The sequence below is a fragment of the Bufo gargarizans genome, chromosome 3 (assembly GCF_014858855.1).
Source record: "Bufo gargarizans isolate SCDJY-AF-19 chromosome 3, ASM1485885v1, whole genome shotgun sequence".
Classification (NCBI taxonomy): Eukaryota; Metazoa; Chordata; class Amphibia; order Anura; family Bufonidae; genus Bufo; species Bufo gargarizans.
The window spans coordinates 459,179,917-459,201,590 of NC_058082.1; the positions used below are offsets into that span (position 1 = coordinate 459,179,917).

Sequence of the window (21,674 nt, forward strand, 5' to 3'; positions counted from 1 at the left end):
ATAAAAAAATACATTTTTTACCCAAAATTTTGAAAAATTAGCAAATTTCAAAGTTTCAGTTTCTCTACTTCTGTAATACATAGTAATACCCCCAAAAATTGTGATGACTTTACATTCCCCATATGTCTACTTCATGTTTGTAGCATTTTGGGAATGATATTTTATTTTTTGGGGATGTTACAAGGCTAAGGCTACTTTCACACTAGCGTTCGGGTTTCCGTTCGTGAGCTCCGTTTGAAGGAGCTCACGAGCGGACCCGAACGCAGCCGTCCAGCCCTGATGCAGTCTGAATGGAGGCGGATCCGCTCAGACTGCATCAGTCTGGTGGCGTTCAGCCTCCGCTCCGCTCGCCTCCGCACGGACAGGCGGACAGCTGAACGCTGCTTGCAGCGTTCGGGTGTCCGCCTGGCCGTTCGGAGGCGTGCGGATCCGTGCGGATCCGTCCAGACTTTCAATGTAAGTCAATGGGGACGGATCCGTTTGAGGATGCCACAATGTGGCTCAATCTTCAAGCGGATCCGTCCCCCATTGACTTTACATTGAAAGTCTGGACGGATCCGTACGAGGCTATTTTCACACTTAGCTTTTTTTTGCTAAAATAATGCAGACGGATCCGTACTGAACGGAGCCTCCGTCTGCATTATTATGATCGGATCCGTTCAGAACGGATCCGATCGAACGCTAGCCGAACGCTAGTGTGAAAGTAGCCTAAGGGTACTTTCACACTTGCGTTGTTTGAATTCCGGCAGGCAGTTCCGTTGCCTGAACTGACTGCCTGATCAGGCAAAATGTATGCAAACGGATGTCATTTTTTCTGACTGATCAGGCATTTTTCAGACTGATCAGGATCCTGATCAGTCAGAAAAATGCCTGATCAGTCAGAAAAATGCATTGCAATACCGGATCCGTTTTTCCGGTGTCATCAGGCAAAACGGATCCGTTTTTTTTTTTTTTTCATTTTTAAAGGTCTGCGCATGCGCAGACCGGAAGGACGGATCCGGCATTCCGGTATTTTGAATGCCGGATCCGGCACTAATACATTCCTATGGAAAAAAATGCCGGATCCGTCATTCAGGCAAGTCTTCAGTTTTTTTCGCCGGAGATAAAACCGTAGCATGCTACGGTTTTCTCTTTTGCCTGATCAGTCAAAACGACTGAACTGAAGACATCCTGATGCAAACTGAACGGATCACTCTCCATTCAGAATGCATGGGGATAAAACTGATCAGTTATTTTCCGGTATAGAGCCCCTGTGACGGAACTCTATGCCGGAAAATAAAAACGCAAGTGTGAAAGTACCCTTAGAAGTTTAGAAGCAAATTTTGAAATTTTTGAGAAATCTTCAAAATCCCACTTTTTATGGACCAGTTCAGGTTTGCAGTCATATTGTGAGGCTTAGATAATAGAAACCTCCCAAAAATGACCCCATTCTAGAAACTACACCCCTCAAGGTATTCAAAACTGTTTTTTCAAACTTCATTAACCCTTTAGGTCTTCCACAAGAGTTGATGGCAGATGGAGAAACAATTTTGAAATTTCTATTTTTTGGAAAATTTTCCAATATAATCAATTTTTTCCAGGAGTAAAACAAGGGTTAACTGCCAAACAACACTCAAAATGGGTTGCCCTGATTCTGTAGTTTGCAGAAACACCCCATATGTGGTTGTAAACTACTGTTTGGCCGAACGGTAGCACATAGAAGGAGGGGAACACCATATGGGTTTTGGAAGGCAGATTTTGCAGGACTGGTTTTGTTTATACCATGTCCCATTTGAAGCCCCCTGTTGCACCCCTAGAATAGAAATTTCAAAAAAGTGACTCCATCTAAGAAAGTACACCCCTCAAGGTATTCAAAACTGGGTTTACAAACTTTGTTAACCCTTTAGGTGTTCCACAAGAGTTAATGGCAGATGGAGAAACAATTTTGAAATTTCTATTTTTTGGAAAATTTTCCAATATAATCAATTTTTTCCAGGAGTAAAACAAGGGTTAACTGCCAAACAACACTCAAAATGGGTTGCCCTGATTCTGTAGTTTGCAAAAACACCCCATATGTGGTCGTAAACTACTGTTTGGCCGAACGGTAGCACATAGAAGGAGGGGAACACCATATGGGTTTTGGAAGGCAGATTTTGCAGGACTGGTTTTGTTTATACCATGTCCCATTTGAAGCCCCCTGTTGCACCCCTAGAATAGAAATTTCAAAAAAGTGACTCCATCTAAGAAAGTACACCCCTCAAGGTATTCAAAACTGGGTTTACAAACTTTGTTAACCCTTTAGGTGTTCCACAAGAGTTAATGGCAGATGGAGAAACAATTTAGAAATTTCTATTTTTTGGAAAATTTTCCAATATAATCAGTTTTTTCCAGGAGTAAAACAAGGGTTAACTGCCAAACAAAACTCAAAATGGGTTGCCCTGATTCTGTAGTTTGCAAAAACACCCCAAATGTGGTCGTAAACTACTGTTTGGCTAAACGGCAGGACATAGAAGAAGGGGAACGCCATACGGTTTTTGGAAGGCAGATTTTGCTGGACTGGTTTATTTACACCATGTACCCTTTCAAGCCCCCTGATGCACCCCTAGAGTAGAAACTCCATAAAAGTGACCCCATCTAGGAAACTACGGGATAAGGTGGTTGTTGTTTTGGGACAATTTTTGGGGTAAATTAGATTTTTGGTTGCTCTATATTACTCTTTTTTGAGGCAATGTAACAAAAAAATTTAATTCTAAAATTGTTTCTACATTCGCTATTTAGTTTTGTGGAACACCTAAAGGGTTAACATAGTTTGTAAAGTAATTTTTGAATACCTTGAGGGGTGTAGTTTCTTAGATGGGGTCACTTTTTTGGAGTTTCTAGTCTAGGCTACATCAGGGGGGGCTTCTAATGGGACATGGTGTAAAAAAAAAAAACTGTCCATCAAAATCTGCCTTCCAGAAACCGTATGGAGTTCCCTTCGTTCTATGCCCTGCCGTGCGGCTATATAGCCATTTACGACCACATATGGGGTGTTTCTGCAAACTACATAATTGGGGCAATAAATGTTTAGTTTTGTTTGGCTGTTAACCCTTGCTTTATTACCGGCAAAATGGATTTAAATTTAAATTTTGCCCAAAAATAGGTGTTTTGGCACCGTTTTTATTTTATATTTTTAACACCGTTCATCCGAGGCGTTTGGTAAAAAGTTATTTTTATAGCGACGACTTTTACGCACGCGACGATGCCCAATATGTATGGCTCTCAGACTTTGGAGACACTAAGCAGGCATCCTAAAACTGCGGCCCTCCAGATGTTGTAAAACTACAATTCCCACCATGCCCTGATGATGGCTGTAGGTTGTCTGGGCATGCTGGGAGTTATAGTTTTACAACATCTGGAGGGCCGCAGTTTGAGGATGCCTGCACTAAAACTAATATTTTTTGGGGAAAGAAAAATTGTTTTCGTGTCTCCAAAGTCTGAGAGCCATAGTGTTTTATGTTCTCTAGTGAACTGTTGGGGATTATAAAAATTTAGTACTCCATGGAAGTGTGATACTCCCTGAAGCAATCGATAATGCAGAGGCCCGGATGATCGGGGCACGTGTCACATTGAGTTGTGGTGTCCTTCCGTATCCCCCTCTTGTGACACACTCTGCACTTTTTTTGGGTTCGTCCCTTCTTTCCAGTATGGGGGACCACACCTGGAAAGTGTTGGCCAGGGACGATCCGGGCGCCTCCAGTTCCCGAGGTACTCCGGCCTGCTCTTTCCCGGTCCGAAAAGATCAGGTCTTTGAGGACTGCCTCATAGAATTGGAGGAATGTCCCTGTGCTGCCAGCGCTTCGGGATAGTACAAAAGAGTTGTACATGGCAACCTGCACCATGTAGACCGCAACTTTTTTGTACCATGCCCGGGTTTTGCGCATGGCGTTATATGGCGTGAGGACTTGATCAGAGAGATCAACTCCTCCCATATACCGATTGTAGTCGACGATACAATCGGGCTTGAGGACCGTTGCCGCGGTACCTCGCACAGGGACTGGGGTGGTGCTGTTACCGTGGATTGTGGACAGCATAAGGACATCCCTCTTGTCCTTATACCTGACCAGCAACAGGTTTCCACTGGTAAGTGCACGGGTCTCACCCCTGGGGATAGGTACCTGGAGGGGGTAGGCAGGGAGGCCGCGTTGATTTTTCCGCACGGTCCCACAAGCGAACGTGGATCTGGCGGTGGATCTGCCCCTCGTACACACGAAATTTGTAAGTGTACCCTGAGGTACTCTCACAAATTTTGTATAGCTTCACGCCATACCTCGCCCGCTTTGTGGGAATGTATTGGCGGAAACTGAGTCTCCCCTTGAACGCAACGAGAGACTCATCAACCGCGACCTCCCTTCCAGGTACGTAGGCCTGCTGAAATGTGGCCCCAAAGTGATCGATGACCGGCCGTATCTTGTACAGCCGGTCATAGGCAGGATCACCTCGGGGTGGACATGCTGCATTATCGGAATAATGCAGACATTTCCGGATGGCCTCAAACCGGTGACGTATCATGACCATACTGTACAGTGGGGTCTGGTACAGGACGTCCCCACTCCAGTATTGCCTGACACTGGGTTTTTGGACTAGACCCATATGCAGCACGAGGCCCCAAAATGTCCTCATTTCGGCTGCACTGACCGGCGTCCAGCCACCGGGTCTAGCCAAAACTGAGCCTGGGTTTTGAGCGACGAACTGTTGGGCGTACAGATTCGTCTGCTCCACCATCAAATTCACCAGTGGGTTACTGAAAAAAAAAACTAAAAAAGTCTATTTCAGTAAACCCCACTGTGGGAATCTGGATTCCAGGATTGCCAGCGAAATCCGGAATCTCAGGCTCAAAGTCCACTGGGGGACACCAGCTAAGTTCATCGGCAGGGGGCTCCGGTGAACTTATTTGGTGGGCCGGGAAACCAGTACGAACCCCAGGGCGGCTCGTACTAGGGTGGGCCACAGGATCCCTAGCATGTGTGGCCCCTGGCTCCGCCTGGCGGCGTCTCCGCTGCCTTGGTGGCTCATCGTCATCCGATGATGATGAGGAGGATGCGGATGACAAAAGGAACGTGGGGTCATCCTCATCCTCACTGGGGCTCTCAGAGTCGGAGGCAATCTGGGCATATGCCTCCTCGGCCGAGAACACCCGGCGGGCCATGGGTGTGTGTGTGTGCGTGTGTATGTGCGTGCGTGTAAACCTTTATTCTATGTGCGTGTGTGTGGGGGCACGGGTGTTCACGTACTAAAAAGTCCAGGCAAAAAAAAGTGTTAGGAAAAAAAAAAAAAAAAAAAGTTCAAACTTGCTGATCTGCGGTTCAACGCTGATCAGCGGTCGGTGGGGTGGTGGGGCGGGCGATGCGCTAACAGTGGACGGACGCTAAAAAGTGCCGGCCAGTCAGCGCACGCAGAAAAAAAAAAAGTGGTGGTGGGGGAAGGGTCTGGTGGTGGGGGGAGGGGGTTGGTGGGGGGGGGGGGCTGGTGGTGGGGGGAGGGGGTTGGTGGGGGGGGGGCTGGTGGTGGGGGGAGGGGGCTGGTGGGGGGGGGGCTGGTGGTGGGGGGAGGGGGTTGGTGGGTGGGGGGGGGGCTGGTGGTGGGGGGGATGCGGGGGGGGGCAAGTGGCAGGGGGGGTCTGGGGTCTGAAAGTTGAAAAAAAAAAAGTTTGGAATAAATGTGCTTTTTTTTTTTTTTTTTTTTTTTTCTAACTTTTCCCTTCTATCCCTGCCTAAAGGTGCCTCTCCCTCACTGACCCTAACCTACCTGGGTGGCGATGGGTGCAGGAGGGTGATGGATGCCGATTTAGGGGGACACAGGAGCTGGTGCTGGACGATGCTGCACGGTCAGGGTGCTGGACAGGAAGAGGAGGGGAGAGAGGAGCGCAGGAAGTTTGAATCTCGCGCCTCTCTCCCCTGCACCAATCAGCACCCTGGACAGCGGCGTTCAGCACCAGGGCCAGCTCCGCCTCTGCAAATCCTCGGACTGCGATTGGTGGTGTAAAATTACGCCACCGATCGCAGTCTTTTTCCGGTTCATCGGGTCACAGGACACCCGAATGGACCGGAAACGCAGAAAACCGCAGGTCTGAATTGACCTGCGGTTTTCTGCGATCGCCGATACGGGGGGGTCCAATGACCCCCCCCTGCGTTTACGGGATGCCGGCTGAATGATTTCAGCCGAAATCCCGTTTCGATTAACCCCCGCGGCGCCGGAATTCAGATTTTAAGTCAGGACGTACCGGTACGTCCTCGGTCCTTAAGGACTCGGGAAATAGGGCGTACCGGTACGTCCTCGGTCCTTAAGGGGTTAAAATATCCCAGGTTCTAGCCCCTAAGGGGGAAATAGTTACTAAATAGACTGTACAAAAAAAAAAAAACACCAAGTATAAATCGCCCCCTTTTCCAATTTTACATATGAAATATATAAACAATAAATAAACATATCACGTATTGCCATGTCCTAAAAGTCCAAACTATTAAAATATCCAAAAAATCTATGCGGTGAATGCCGGAACAGAAAAAAAAAAAAAAACTTTTTTTTTTTTAATGCGGAATGCACGTGGCTTTTTTGGGGTTTTTATTTTTTTCGCGTGGTATAGAGTATCATAATACTTTTTTATGGTATCGAAACCGAATCAAAATTTTGTTATCGCAGCAACTCTACATGAGAGGAGGGTGAGGTGTGGATAATGAGCAGCAGCACTTGTTTACAGTCTCCATTTCCACAGCCTGTCAGTCTCTTCATGAACTAAATTCCCCAACGATTCATCTTATCAGCTGTATTCAGGATTATAATCCCTGAGATGTAGAGAGGAGGCAGCTCTTTACCTCAATGTTGTAAAGTAACTTGTCCTCATGTGTGATCAGGACAGGTTTTGTGTGAACTAATGGGACGGCGGACATTTTGTTTCCCCTGATGATTGCTCCCCAGACAAAATGAGCCATTATAAATAATGAAAGGTATTCGAGAATATATTTATAATTATTTTCATTTTCTTAATCCCCGGAGAACCCCTTTTAACAACCATTTAGTGTATTTAAAAAAACAAACAAATTAACTTTAAAGAGGTAGCCCACAAATTGAAATAATGTCTACAGCAACTCCAAAAAACACTGCACATCAGTGTAATTGTCACCATTTTTTAGTTTACTCACCCCTGTGCGGCTCTGATCTCTTCACTGTCTGTGTGTGTGCAGCAACTCCTCACATGTGACCTTTAAGCACCAGCATTTCCTAGGAGTGCACTGCAGACAGCTTTTGACTCCTTCTTCCACCTCTGTATAGTCGCATGCAGTGCTAATAAATAGCACTATATTAATGCAGTGCCCCCCCCCCCCCTTCTCCACTGGTCTAGAGAGAGATATTGCTATGTTTCTATGAACTTAGAAGCATGGGATCACTACATCATCACTGAGAGAAGGATGGCAGCAGGAAAGCCACTGAAGATGCTACTTTGCCACTGAATGCAGGACCAGAATTTCAGGCACAGGAGAAACATCAGTGGTTGCCATGAGAAGAAAAAAAAAATTGTACATGTCTAGCCTTTTGGACATTTTTAACTTTCACTAGCAGTTTGCCCTATCGAAAACATTATACTTACCTGCTCCCTGCCTCTCCGTTTGAGCTCCAGGTCAGTTTTCTGTAAACTTCTAGTACGGACGAGGTTACATTTACCACTGCAGCCAATGTCTGGTCTCAGCAGTGACATGTCACTTGGGGAACAGAACCCTATCGCAAGATGCAGTGAATGGTGAGGTGGCTGCACACGCATGACCCTCTCCATACACTCCTACGGGACTTTCAAAAATAGGTGAGCATGCTTTCTCAGCTAGTTTTGGAAGATTGCACAGCCACCTCTTCATTCATTGGCACCCAATTGGGTCCCTTTCTTAGGTTATGAGGTGGCCTCAGAGGTGGGAACTGCACCTATTGTACATTTATGGCATATACTGAGAACGTACCATAAATGCCCTAATTGGGTAACCGTTGTAATGAACCACGAGTCCCAACTGGACTCTGAGTCAGTTTACACGGCAGATTTTTGCATGTTTTTTGCTTGTAAAACATGTCAAGAGACTTCTATAAACAGCCACTCCTTAATCAATGCTGGTTTTCCTATTTAAATTAATAGGAAGCAGAAAAAAACATACCATTTGCGTAGTGCACATATGTGCGTTTTTCCGTGCTTAAAAAACGTGCCAAAAACGCTTGTGGCAAAAGTACTATAGAATTTAATAAAGTTTTCAATACTTTCCCCCCCAAAAAAGGGGGACTACAGTTTTACTTGTTTTAATACGAGAAAGTGCCAAACTGTGGAGTCTAAAAAATAAAAATAAAAATAAAAAATAATAATCTGCCTAAAAAACACATCATTTTGAGATGTAAAAATTTGCTTGTATTCAGCACTGATTTATTTTATTTTTTTACACGTGTTTTGAAAATCATGTCATGTGAACTGACCCTAAATTTCATTATCCATCGGTTTACTCTTGATGTCTGTTCAAACTGTCAGGATTTGGGCCGTAGATTTTAAGTACTGTACAATCCATACCATAAATCTGTACCGAAAACTTGTATTGCTGCCATGGGTTGGTATTTGGATTTTTACACAGATTCGCTCTAGCTTTTCAGTGCACATTGTGAACCAATAATTAACATGCACTGGATTTTAAAATTCATGGTGTGGCCATCATTCTGTACAGATTGTTTCTGGACTGTGAATAGGACATGAACACCTCATTTAAGCCTCTTGCACACGAACGTCAGTCCCTCTGCAATGACAAATAGAGAATCCGTCCGTCAAACACCGACCGTGGGGCATCCGGAGCGGATTGCTGACCCATTCACTTGGGTCCGCTCCGCGATCTGGCTGTTCCGCAAAAAGATAGGACATGTTCCATCTTTTTGAGGAACGGAAGTAGGGGACAAAACCCCACGAAAGCACTCCGTAGTGCTTCCGTCGGGTCCCGTTTTGTGCTTCCGTTCCGCATCTCCGGATTTGCGGACCCATTGAAGTGAATGGGTCTGCATCCGTGATATGGAATGCACACGGAACGGTGCCCGTGTATTGTGGATCCGCAAATGCGGTGCGCAATACGGCCACGGGGTGCACACGTTCGTGTGCTATAAGCCTTACATGCATTGCCACTGAAAATGCTTGCAGAATTGGCCAGAATCCACAACCTGTGAATATGGCCTTACTTTGACCCCTCTTTATTTCTTAATTTTTATGTTTCTTTTTTTTTTTTTGCAGATGATATCAAGCTTTCTCGACCAGCAAACCATCTTGTTTGTTGACACAGCTGACAGACTGGCATCATTGGCTAGAGATGCCCTGGTGCACGCTCGTCTACCTAGCTTTGCAATTCCTTATGCAATTGATGTTCTTACAACAGGGTCCTATCCACGACTGCCAACGTGTATTAGGGTATGTTTAGATCCCAGAAAACTGTGACAAAGAATACAACCAGCCTTATGTCCTTCCACCTGCATTGTGATCTTGGATGAACTAATTCATTGCAGTAGTTTTCACAGTGTTAAGCCTCATCTGCATGAGGCTTTACCTAGCTAATGTTCTGTAATGTCTTCTAGATACTGGTCCGCATTGATACCATGGCTTGTTGGCTAACTAGTTCACTCTCTTAACTGACAGGATAAAATTATCCCTCCTGATCCAATTACCAAAAGTGAAAAACAATCAACTCTTCACCAACTCAATCAGATTCTGAGGCATCGACTGGTTACTACAGACCTCCCTCCGCAGCTGGCGAATCTTACAGTTGGTATGGATGAAAGCTTTTCTTCTGTCCCAAAGCATACCGGTAGTAGTATTACAGCAGTCTCTGAATAGCATATTACGGAGTTTATGTATTATGTTAGTTATAGGTTTACCTATATTTTATATCCATTTTCTAACTTTGTTCCTGTAGACTCACATTTTTGTCAACCATTTCTCTGTAGCCAATGGAAGGGTGAAGTTTCGTGTAGAAGGAGAATTTGAAGCTACCCTTACAGTAATGGGAGATGATCCTGATGTTCCATGGAGACTTCTCAAACTGGAAATTCTGGTTGAAGATAAAGAAACTGGAGGTAATTTTATGGACTCCTTAAAGGGAACCTGTCACCAAGATTTTGGGTATAGAACTGAGGACATGGGTTGCTAGATGGCCGCTAGCACATCCGCAATATCCAGTCCCCATAGCTCTGTGTGCTTTTATTGTGTATAAAAACCGATTTGATAACATAAGAGTCATATCTTACCTGTGTGACCAGAGAAGAGTCATATTTTCAAGCTCTGACTCATCTCAGGTTAATTTGCATATGTATCAAATCGTTGTTTTTACACAATAAAAGCACACAGAGCTATGGAAACTGGGTATTGCGGATGTGCTAGCGGCCATCTAGCAACCCATGTCCTCAGCTCTATACCCAAAATCCCGGTGACAGGTTCCCTTTAAAGGCTCTGTATACCTTCTGAGACAATTTTTGTTCATGATTGCATTTTACACATTTTTGGCTTAAAAATCATATTTCTCATCCGTATCATTGGGGGACACAGGCTTGACCTTGGGTATAGCTGTTGCCACTAGGAGGTGACACCAAGGACAAAAGTGTGAGCTCGTCCCTCCAGCTATACTCTTCCTACAGGGATTAAGCTAAAACACGGGCAACCAACTCCATAATGGGGGTGGGGCATCAGTTTTTCCTGCTTCCCCCCCATCCTTAATCTGGCTTCCTGTAGCAAATTCTTCGCGCTGGTTTCTCTGACTCCTCCCATCTCCTGCTCAGGAGGACCTCTGCGGACCCTGGCACCAGGTTTTCTCCGAACAGGCTGCAGTAAGGAACACAGGCTGGGTAAGCTCTTTTCCCTCCTTTCTACAGGTACTCACTATGTCCAGACCCAGGCCCCAAAGCCGACGGTCACTTCCGTGCGACATTTTGCATGTGCTTCTTGTCGCTCAAAATTCCCATCCGGTCCCAGTCAGTGGCTCTGACCCTGTCCCAGTCAATGTAGAGCCGGAGTGGGCGTGCTCTCTGTCTAAGATGGTGCAGGGCGTTTCCCAGTCCAACAGGGCCATTGTGGACATGCTGGGGCGTTTGACTGTGTGGCCACCCTCTGACCAGTCAGACTCTGGGAAACCCCTCTACTGCTCCCTATTGCTGCCGTCCTGCAAAACGGGCCAGACCACCCTCTCCTCGAAGGGCGTCTGCGTCCCCCAATTTCATCCATCTCCACCCCACCTCCCAGGGAGTCTCGCTCCGATGCGTCCTCATTAGATGAGGCGTGTTCTGAGGAAAAGTTGTCAGACGCTGACTTTGTCTCACCAGAGGACCAGTCTTCCAAACTGTCCGCTAAGGTGGACAATCTCATCGCAGCGGTTATAGAAGCCTTACAGGTTGAGGACCTTGCGCCCTCATCTGCCAGTTCTGGTTTTTCCTTCAGGCAATCCGGTCGCTCGCCAAAGGTGTTCCCCAACCACTCTGAGTTTGATTCCTCCCTTTCCAAGGAATGGAACTTCCCTGACAGGCGTTTTGCTTTACCGAAACGTTTAGACGTCTTATATCCCTTTTGGTGGCTATTCACCATACCTTGTGACTATCTTGCTGGGCGGCGGATAACGCTTCTAAACATGCCCTCCCCTTTGCAGGTAGACTTTTCGGCAAGCGTCTGGATGAGATTATCTACAGGGGGTAAAAGCACCCATTTGCCGCAGAGCAGGACGCGCTTCAACGGGTCTAAAACGCGCAGACCTCTTTTTCGGCCTTTTCGGAGTTCCTCCAGCCCGAAGCAGCCAGCCGTCAAATCTTCCCCAGAGCAGAAGCGCAAACCATCTTTCAAGCCTCACCCTCCCTGGTGTCCTCACCAGCAGGGCTCCAAGTCCTCCTCCTGCATGACGGGTGGCCTCTGGTGCCCCCAAGTCAAGTGGGAGGTCATCTTCATCTGTTCCAGGATGTCTGGCTAGCTCACGTCTCGGATGCCTGGGTGTGAGAAGTCATATTGAAGGGTTACAAACTGGAGGTCTGATCCCCACCTCCGTCCCCGATTCTACAGCAGGGAGTGATTGTTTGGGTTCCGCCTCAAGACCTTTTTTGCGGATTCTACTCCAATCTCTTTGTAGTCCCCAAGAAGGAGGGTACATTCCATCCCATGTTCTCATCTGCGTCAGTCACCAGAAAGATCTTCGGTTCGCAGTGGGACCTTTTCATTACCAGTTTGTGGCCCTCCCGTTCAGTCTTGACACAGCCCCCAGAGTCTTTACCAAGATTCTGGCCTCAGTCATGGCTCTGCTTCATGCCAGGGGGATAGTGGCGATTCCGTACTTGAACGATATCCTGATCAAGGGTCCGTCATTCCAGGCAACGGTGGACTGCCTGCGCATCGTCCGGGACACCCTGGAATGCTTCGGATGGGTTCTGAACCTATCAGTCATGTCTTCATCCATCCCGGCAGCTGATGTTTCTAGGCATGCTGTTCGACACCGATCGAGCCAAGATATTCTTGCCCCCAGACAAACTCTCCATTCTCCGTCGTCAGATCCTCTCCTTGTTGCGGCCTCAGCCTCTTCCCATTGAAGCAGTGCCCTATGCTCAGTTCCATACCAGTGCTCTTCAGCGGTGCATTGTGACCATTTGGGACCGTTCCCCAGCCTCCCTGGATCGACTCATCCGTCTCCCTGCCCCGACGCGCCGAGACCATTGGTGGTGGTTGATGTCTCTAATGCTGACGTCGGGCTGCTCCGTCCTTCCCCTCCGCTGGATAGTGTTAATAACGGATGCCAGTCTCCGGGGCTGGGGGGGGGAGTTCTGGATAATCTCTGTCCAGGGCTCCTGGTCCCACGAGGAACGCCAACTTCCAATCAATATCCTAGAATTGCAGGCGATTCGTCTCTCTTTCTGGTTCATTGGACGGACAGTCTCCAGGGGGTATCCAGTTCGGGTTCAGTTCAACAACTCCACGGCAGTCGCATATTTAAACCACCAGGTTGGCACCTGGAGCCCCGCAGCCATGTCGGAAGCAGCTCTCATCCTCTTCTGGGCGGAGAGCCATGTCCCAGCTCTGTCGGCAGTTCATATACCCGGCGTCGACAACTGGATCGCCGACTTTATCAGCCGAAAGAGACTCTATCCCGGCGAATGGACTCTGCATCCACAGGTCTTTCTCGTGATCTGTGAGTGGTCGGGTCGCAAGGTAGAGACCTTCGTGGCGAGGTCCAAGGATGCTTGGGTGTCGGACGCCCTTGTGATCCTGTGGACGCAGTTCACGTTTCCTTACGCTCATTCCGCGTCTTCTCTGAAAAATCAGGTCCGAAGGTCTGCCCGTCATGCTTGTGGTCCCGGACTGGCAATGCAGAGCATGGCACACATGCATAGTCTCCCTCCTTGCCGACAAACCCTGGCGTCTTCCCCTTTGGGAGGACCTCTTGTCGCAGGGACCGGTCTTCCACCTGAATTTAAGACATTTAACGGCATGGCTGTTGAAGCCGCTGTACTAAGGGCTCGGGGTTTCTTGGATGCTGTTGTCCAGACCATGATTTATGCTAGAAAGCCGTTGTCCTCCCGGATCTGGCAACAGCTATACCCAAGGTCCCCCAATGAATGGAAGAGAAACAGATTTTACGGTAAGTACAAAAATCTAGTTTTTCAATTGGCCTTTATTAAAAATTGCCTGTTCCGTCACAAAGAGTTAACTGTTTTTCTAGGTGTGTGACTGGTACTTTCACTTTGTGCCAGTCATCTAATAAACCTTATTTGTAAATTACTAAGAGGTCATAAACACTTATTTAAACAGTAAGTTAAGAACTGAGAGATATATCTAATGGAAAGATAGAGCAGAACTCCAAAGTTGCGGTAAAAAAGTGATATTTTTATTCGCCCATTGATTAGCGTTACCAATGGGTGAATAAAAATATCACTTTTTTTACTGCAACTTTGGAGTGCTGCTCTCTCTTTCCATTATACATTTTGGGTAAGCTTTTCCCTCTTGAGCTAGCACCCACTTCTCTTTTTTTTGGTTGGTGCTGCCATTTTATTATATATATTTATTGTGCATGTTAATTGTGAACAGTGTTTTATTAAAAATTTTTATTTTTTCCCCCCAGATGGTCGTGCACTAGTTCATTCCATGCAAATACATTTCATTCATCAGTTAGTTCAATCCAGGCTCTTTGCGGATGAGAAGCCTCTTCAGGATATGTATACATGTTTGCGTATCCTTTCCTTTTTACGTATGTTTTCTTAGAACTCTTTTGAAATGAATTCTGTTCAAGGTGACTTTTATTAAAATTATTGCCCTAATAGTTTAGATGATGCTTGCACCAAGAGGCTCTTTATTCGAATTTCCGGCCCGTCGTCAGTACTACTTTGTACACTTTCACACAGGCATATTTTGCATTACCTGTAAGCCAAAATCACCAGCAGAACAGAAGCAGAGAAAAAGTATACTGGAAAGAGTTAGGGCTCTTTCACACCTGCGTTATGGTCTTCCGGCATAGAGTTCCATCGTCGGATCAGGATTATCCTAATGCATTCTGAATGGAGTGAAATCCATTCAGGATGCATCAGGATGTCTTCAGTTCCGGAACGGAACGTTTTTTGGCCGGAGAAAATAGCGCAGCATGCTGCGCTTTTTGCTGCGCTTTTTGCTCCGGCCAAAAAAACTGAAGACTTGCCGCAAGGCCGGATCCGGAATGAATGCCCATTGAAAGGCATTGATCCGGATCCGGCCTTAAGCTAAACGTCGTTTCGGCGCATTGCCGGATACGACGTTTAGCTTTTTTAGAGTGGTTACCATGGCTGCCGGGACGCTAAAGTCCCGGCAGCCATGGTAAAGTGTAGGGGGGAGCGGTATACTTACCGTCCGTGCGGCTCCCGGGGCGCTCCAGAGTGACGTCAGGGCGCCCCAGGCACATGGATGACGTGATCGCATGGCACGTCATCCATGCGCATGGGGCGCTCTGACGTCATTCTGGAGTGCCCCGGGAGCCGCACGGATGGTAAGTATACCGCTCCCCCGCTCCTACTATGGCAACCAGGACTTTGATAGCGTCCTGGGTGCCATAGTAACACTGAAAGCATTTTGAAGACGGATCCGTCTTCAAATGCTTTCAGTTCACTTGCGTTTTTCCGGATCCGGCGTGTAATTCCGGCAAGTGGAGTACACGCCGGATCCGGACAACGCAAGTGTGAAAGAGGCCTTACACTTCTTCTCTGCTTTTGCCCCACTCCTAGTTTTGGCTTGCATAAAGTAATGATAAATAGACGGAAATTAATGTTAGGGATTATTTGCACTCCTACTATATGATACTGTTTTGGGTCTTTTACAAGCCCAGTCATGGCCCTGTCTAAACTTACTGCTGATAACCCAACAAAGGAACAAATGCCGATATTAAGAGAAGTGTATGTTCCCGAGCAATCACATGCATTGCTGATTATTGCTCCATGTAAATGGGACTAACCAGGTCCCAGTTGACATGCTATACTGTTGATCAGCACGCCTTTTTTTGGGGGGAAAAAATCTGCCTGTGTAAAAGGACCCTTCGTTTAGTGAGCTTTGATGGACCCTTAAATTGTATTTAAACAGGCAGATTATTGGTAACGAATCTTCCTGACAATCTGCCCGTCTAAATATGCCTCCGATCACCCAATGAATGAGCGAAATGTTTGTTCGTGTAGGCATGTAAATGATCGTTTCTGGGCAGCAGATTGTGATGTCCAAAAGGCGGTCTGCTGCCTAGAGACAATGCATCTGTATGAGGACAAGTGATCGCATTCCTTCCCATAGTCTGCAGGAGTTTGCTGCATGCAAATGCAGTGTTCTTCTCCACTTAACGACGCTTCCTTCCCGACAGTCTGCTGATTCTTGGTCCGTGTAAATGCACCTTTAGTCAGAAATTTGTATGTGAGTTATTGAAGCAATGTAAAAAAAAAAAAAAACTTCAGATTTTTATTTTTTTATTATTTTCTTTCCCCTGGATAGATGATAGATTTGGTTGTATTTCTATGATTGGATCACATCACACTAGTAAATAGTAATCGTGGCCGTGAAAAGTTCTAGATCTGTACAGATTATCAGCCTATGAATGTAAATGAGAGTATTCTCGTTAACTGATCACAAGCAGATCTTAAAATAGTGAAAAATTGACACATAAAGTGTGTTACTCCAAGATTAAGCCCTTTATAAAACTGGAAAACTTTCAAAGGGAATGTATCTTCAGTAAATGTTTTTGGGTTAACATATTTTTTAAGAAATTTTTATTTTTTGTGTTTTTTTTCCATGTTACTGTATATAATCCTACATCTTTCGAACTGGCCACCAGGCCTATTAGGTTGTGATTTCCTGTTCTTTACAGGTAACCTTTCAGTTGCTATTATTATGGTCACAGACAGAATTACAATCTGCATCGATAACACAGGATCCACTATTCACAATAAGTGATATCACAGCTTATCTACTCCCTCCTGACCTCTGCACAGGTCACAGAGCATGACTAGAAAACTCTCCCATATAAGTCAGTGATGTCCCCTCCTGTCTATTGGATCTAAGGCCCATGTAGCTGCTTTCAAAATACAGGAAGTCTTAACAAATTTTAGGTCCAGTGGTCAGTGAGAAAACTGAAGGATTTTTTGATTGCTTTTTAAATATAGATGTTAACATGGTTGCAAAAAAAAAAAAAGTTAAAGGATTTATCCAGTTGAAGATAATGAAGACTTATCCTCAGTATCGGCCATCATTATCACATCGACGGGAGTACCGGCACCCTTGCCGATCAGCTGTTTCAGGGAGCCACTGCCCGCATCGGAACTCTGGTGAGCACTGCGGCGGCCTGGCAGCTTTCTAAGCACAGTGCCATACATTATATAGCGGCTGTGCTTGCTTGGATGGTGCTGAGCTGTACTAGACCATATGCCCGATGTACGGTGATGTCCCATGCTCACGAAGCGCCCAGCCTCTTCTAACAGCTGATCAGCCGGATTCCCGGGAGTCGGACCCCCTCGGATCTGATATCGATGCCTTATCCAGAGGATGCCATCATGTCCGACTCTATTGTCCTGATCTATTTTGGAACACTCTTCCATTGCTTGATCTGTTCTACAGTTTTTACTTATATCATCGATGGTATAATATGTACAAGGTTTCAGTACCTGCAGTGTATGGTATGTGCATTGCGTATGTTATGCTTCCTTATACCTGCTTTGTAGATTCTTTCTGCTTATCACTCCAGCTGGAAGTCCTCCATTCACAAGCGCAAATGCTAATAAGGGAACGCTGGGGAGATCTCGTTCAGATTGAAAGATACATGGCAGGGAAATGCCTCATTCTGGCTGTCTGGAAGTACGTATTTACGGCAGGATTTCTTATCATTTACATTCATTGCAGATTCCTTATCAGTCATTAAAGAGTGTTTCCCATTTTATAAACTCATGATTTATTGGAAGAATTTTCCATCAGTGTATGATTGGTGACTTTAAAGAGGACCTTTCACCTGGATATCTAGAATCTAATACTACCTTATAGTGCGTCCCCCAGTGATGTCTTGGCAATTTTGTCTTTTGGCGCCTCATATGCTATTGAGGCGACTTTGTTATACTAGGCGTGGACTTGAAGTTCTCCTGGGCGCGGTTATCTTCTCCCTGGCTCCGTAAATCTCTTGTGAGAACTTGAGCTCCTTCTTCCTGGCTAAGAGCGGAGCACTCTGATTGGATGCGCAGCACCGCTTGAAACAGCTCCATCACAGCACACATAGAGAGTGAGATTCTGGCAGCAGGGAGGGGAGGGACTCGGGAGGAGTGTAATCTGATCCTAGAGTGGAAGCTGCTTCTGCCAGCCCCTCCCCTCCCCTCCCACCAACCAATCAGAGCTGAGGCAAGGCAAGCACTAGCAGCTCTGAGTCACTGACACAAGTGCAGGGAGTCTGAGAAAGAATCAAATGAGTCTCAGGTTAAAAGAATCTAAAGATCCGACTTAGTTAGAGACTCATTTGATTCTTTGAGTTAAAAGAACAGTCAGTCCCACTCTAGAACAGTTTACACTGATGCTGATGCTTTTGTTGCAGCAGTGATAAGAATAAGGGACAGGAGCAGAGAGATAAGAGAAGTGACAGGACAGAGTTTAGATTAGTTTGAATTAACCCTTTAGGATAAAATTGGCTTCTCAAGGAGATGTATATGTTAAAGGCATCCCTTCTTCTCTCTCATTCAGTAGCTATATAACTAAGGCTACTTTCACACTTGCGGCAGGACGGATCCAGCCGGCTGTTCACCCTGTCGGATCCGTCCTTCCGCTGTTTCGCCGGGGCAGAGCTCTGTCCCCATTGACTATAATAGGGACGGGGGCGGAGCTCCGGCGCAGCACGGCAGTGCATGGCGAAAGGCCGCCAGACTAAAAGTACTGCATGTCCAACTTTTTAGTCCGGCGGCCTCTCACCGCGAACTGCCGTGCTGCGCCGGAGCTTCACCCCCGCCCCCATTATAGTCAATAGGGTCCGGGGACGGAGCGGCGGTATATGTAACATGGTATACAGCATTATTGGGGGGCTCTATGGAAAAGTGGGGGGGGGGGGGAGAGCACTATGGGGGCACCTACTAGGGCCTTTATGACGCGGCTCCGCCTGGCTCCTAACTTTTTTAGCTGGCTCCTAGATTCCAAGGAAATTTGTCAAGCCCTGCCTCTTTAAACTCTTGGGAACCCCACAGATCCTGAGAATGATGGAAAGGAAGCGCAGAGTCCCCTTATTAATTTTCCCTGCACAGCATTGCTCCCAGCCACCCGGTTATGCAGGTTACTGCTGTTGACCTCATTCACTTACATGTCACGTGAAAACCAGATTCTCTGAGACTTGCCTAACCTACACATAAAAGGGGCAGTAGTGCTCTTTGGCGTAGATGAAGCAGACACAGCACTCACAGGAATAGATACGTTTATCCAGGAAAGGTCCAATGTCTGTCTATCCATGGGTTTGAAATTACTTTTTGTCCATAGATGCTTAAAGGGCTTCTGTCAGCAGCTTCATAGCATTAGAACAGGCTGACCTTAATCTGTGCGCTGGTCAGCAGAATTGATCTGTCTTGGTCCCATCCCAATATGTGGCTGCATTTGGGTAAAAAAAAGGCTGTAAAATATGAAAATGAGCAACTGGGGCATAGCTGTTACTCCTAGGGGCTACATTCTTCCTGCTGCTGTCATACCACCTGCACTTTGATTGACAGGGCCCAGGCACTGTGAACTTCATTGCACCTCTCCCTGAGGTTCAGTAACTGACGCAAGGGCAGTGTAGATGAGGACCGCCGGCGCACCTCGTCCCTGTACTACGCCTGTGTTGGTTACTGAAGCGCAGAGAGCAGTGTGACACTTTAAGAGAAGTCAGGGCCAGGCACGATGGTGTGGCCTCGCCCTGTCAAAGTGTAGGGGGAACGGAGCCTCTAGGAGTAATGGAAACGACCCTAGAATGGGAGGTGACCAAGATAGATCAATTCTGCTGACCAGTGCCCAGGTCTACGGTCAGCATGTGCTAATGCTATGAAACTGGCGAGAGAAGCCTTTTACAATACCTAAATAAATCATAGCACAGAGTGGCACCACCTCTGGATTAAAAAATTGGACATCCTTCTAATCTTGGACAACCATGTTAATGTAGTAAACAACAATTAAAATACCAACCTATCACTATATACAAGCGAACATCTGCCGTATCCTCGCACGTTATATGGATGTGCTCTTGAAGTATATTCATTGCTCTAAAAGACCCCATCTAGCAGCACTGGTTTAATCTCCTGTCCCCACTACTGTTCTGTCCAGTTCAACCCTTTCACGCTCGTGTATTACTATATAAGGCATATTAAGGCTACTTTCACACTTGCGCTTGATCGGATCCGTTCTGAACGGATCCGATCATATTAATGCAGACGGAGGCTCCGTTCAGTACGGATCCGTCTGCATTAATAACTTTAAAAAATTTCGCAAGTGCGCAAGTAGCCTGCGCGGATCCGTTCAGACTTTCAATGTAAAGTCAATGGGGGACGGATCCGCTTGAAGATTGAGCCATATGGTGACATCTTCAAGCGGATCCGTTCCCATTGACTTACATTGTAAGTCTGAACGGATCCGCACGCCTCCGCACGGCCAGGCGGACACCCGAACGCTGCAAGCAGCGTTCAGCTGTCCGCCTGTCCGTGCGGAGGCGAGCGGAGCGGAGGCTGAACGCCGCCAGACTGATGCAGTCTGAGCGGATCCGCTCCATTCAGACTGCATCAGGGCTGGATGGAGGCGTTCGGGTCCGCTCGTGAGCTCCTTCAAACGGAGCTCACGAGCGGACCGACGAACGCTAGTGTGAAAGTAGCCTAACAAATGTATTCTTTACATGTCAGTAACTTATTTCAAATTAGCTTTTTTTGCGTATCTTTTTATTTTTTTGTTACAGCCAACAGGTACTGGGGAGAAAAACAGGTACAGCTTCTGTTCACAAGGTCACCATAAAGATAGACGAGACCGATGGCTCAAAACCATTGCAAATTTCCCACGAGCCTCCTCTTCCGACCTGTGACTCTAAATTAATAGAAAGAGCTATGCGAGTAAGTTGGTTCTCAGGAACACATTTCCTTATAGTTTTTTTTCCATGTGTGTGTGTATGTGTATATCTAAATTTTCATGTTTTTCAGATTGACCATTTGTCAATAGAAAAACTGCTAATCGACAGTGTACATGCTCGGTCACATCAGAAGTTACAGGAGTTAAAAGCGGTTTTAAAGAATTTCAACCCAAAGGACAACTGTAATTTTTTATTTTATTTTTTGCATTCGATGTTTGTTTTTACTGCTTTTTTTTTTTTTCTTTTTCTGAATAATATCTGTTTAAGGGTGCATTCACATGACCGTATAATTTTATCCGCGTCCGATCCGCATTTTGTGGAATAGATGCAGATCCATTCATTCGTATGGGTGAATAAAATGTATGGACAACATTCAGTATGTTGTCCGCATCCGTGTTTACGCATTTCTCGTCTGCAAAAATATGAAGCTTGTACTACTATTGTACGCACAGATCGGTCCGCAGCCCCATTTAAGTCAATGGATCTGCAAATTGCGGAAGACGTACGGAAAACATTCCGTATGTCATAAGTTTTTAGCGAATCTGTTTCCATGTAATTGAAGTCCCTGACCTTGGTGCAAAATATTCTGATACTATTGCTCAATGTAGACACACAGAACTGATGCGGAAACAAATTACGGACACACAGTTCCGTTATTTGCGGACCGCAAAACGATTACACACGGTCATGTGAATGTACCCTAATACAAACTTAAAGGGGTTATGCCAAGATTGATGTACAAAATGAAAATCAGACATTATATAGCACATGACAATACGTTTCTAACAAAGCTAGAACCAGCTCTGTACCTCACATGGGTCCAGAAGAGCGCTACATTGATTGCTCCAGTTGCTCTGCTAGATTTTCTTCAGCCTGGCAGTTTAGGGGGTGTGTCCTTTCTGCTGCAGCTCTCTCCCTGTAACTGTCACAGCTTCTTACAGAACATATGGCTGGTGGCAGTTGAAGATTTAAACTGAGCACATGCAACCAGCTCAGTTTGACGGACAAAAAAATAATGAAAAGAACAGCAGGTGGCGCTATACATAAACATTTTATTGAATAGCTCACTGGCTATACTAAATTTTT

General features: G+C 46.1%; 1 protein-coding gene across 2 annotated transcripts in view; it reads left to right on the forward strand.

Annotated features, from left to right (window-relative positions):
• MED14 (mediator complex subunit 14) overlaps window positions 1–21,674 on the forward strand; it is a 74,569-nt gene that overhangs the window by 13,022 nt on the left and 39,873 nt on the right. For both annotated transcript variants that reach the window (XM_044286619.1, XM_044286620.1), the window contains exons 4-10: window positions 9,257–9,430; window positions 9,656–9,785; window positions 9,964–10,092; window positions 14,103–14,210; window positions 17,203–17,335; window positions 20,421–20,571; window positions 20,659–20,770. In XM_044286619.1, coding sequence (XP_044142554.1) covers window positions 9,257–9,430; window positions 9,656–9,785; window positions 9,964–10,092; window positions 14,103–14,210; window positions 17,203–17,335; window positions 20,421–20,571; window positions 20,659–20,770 — 937 coding nt within the window. The remainder of the gene's footprint in view (window positions 1–9,256; window positions 9,431–9,655; window positions 9,786–9,963; window positions 10,093–14,102; window positions 14,211–17,202; window positions 17,336–20,420; window positions 20,572–20,658; window positions 20,771–21,674) is intronic.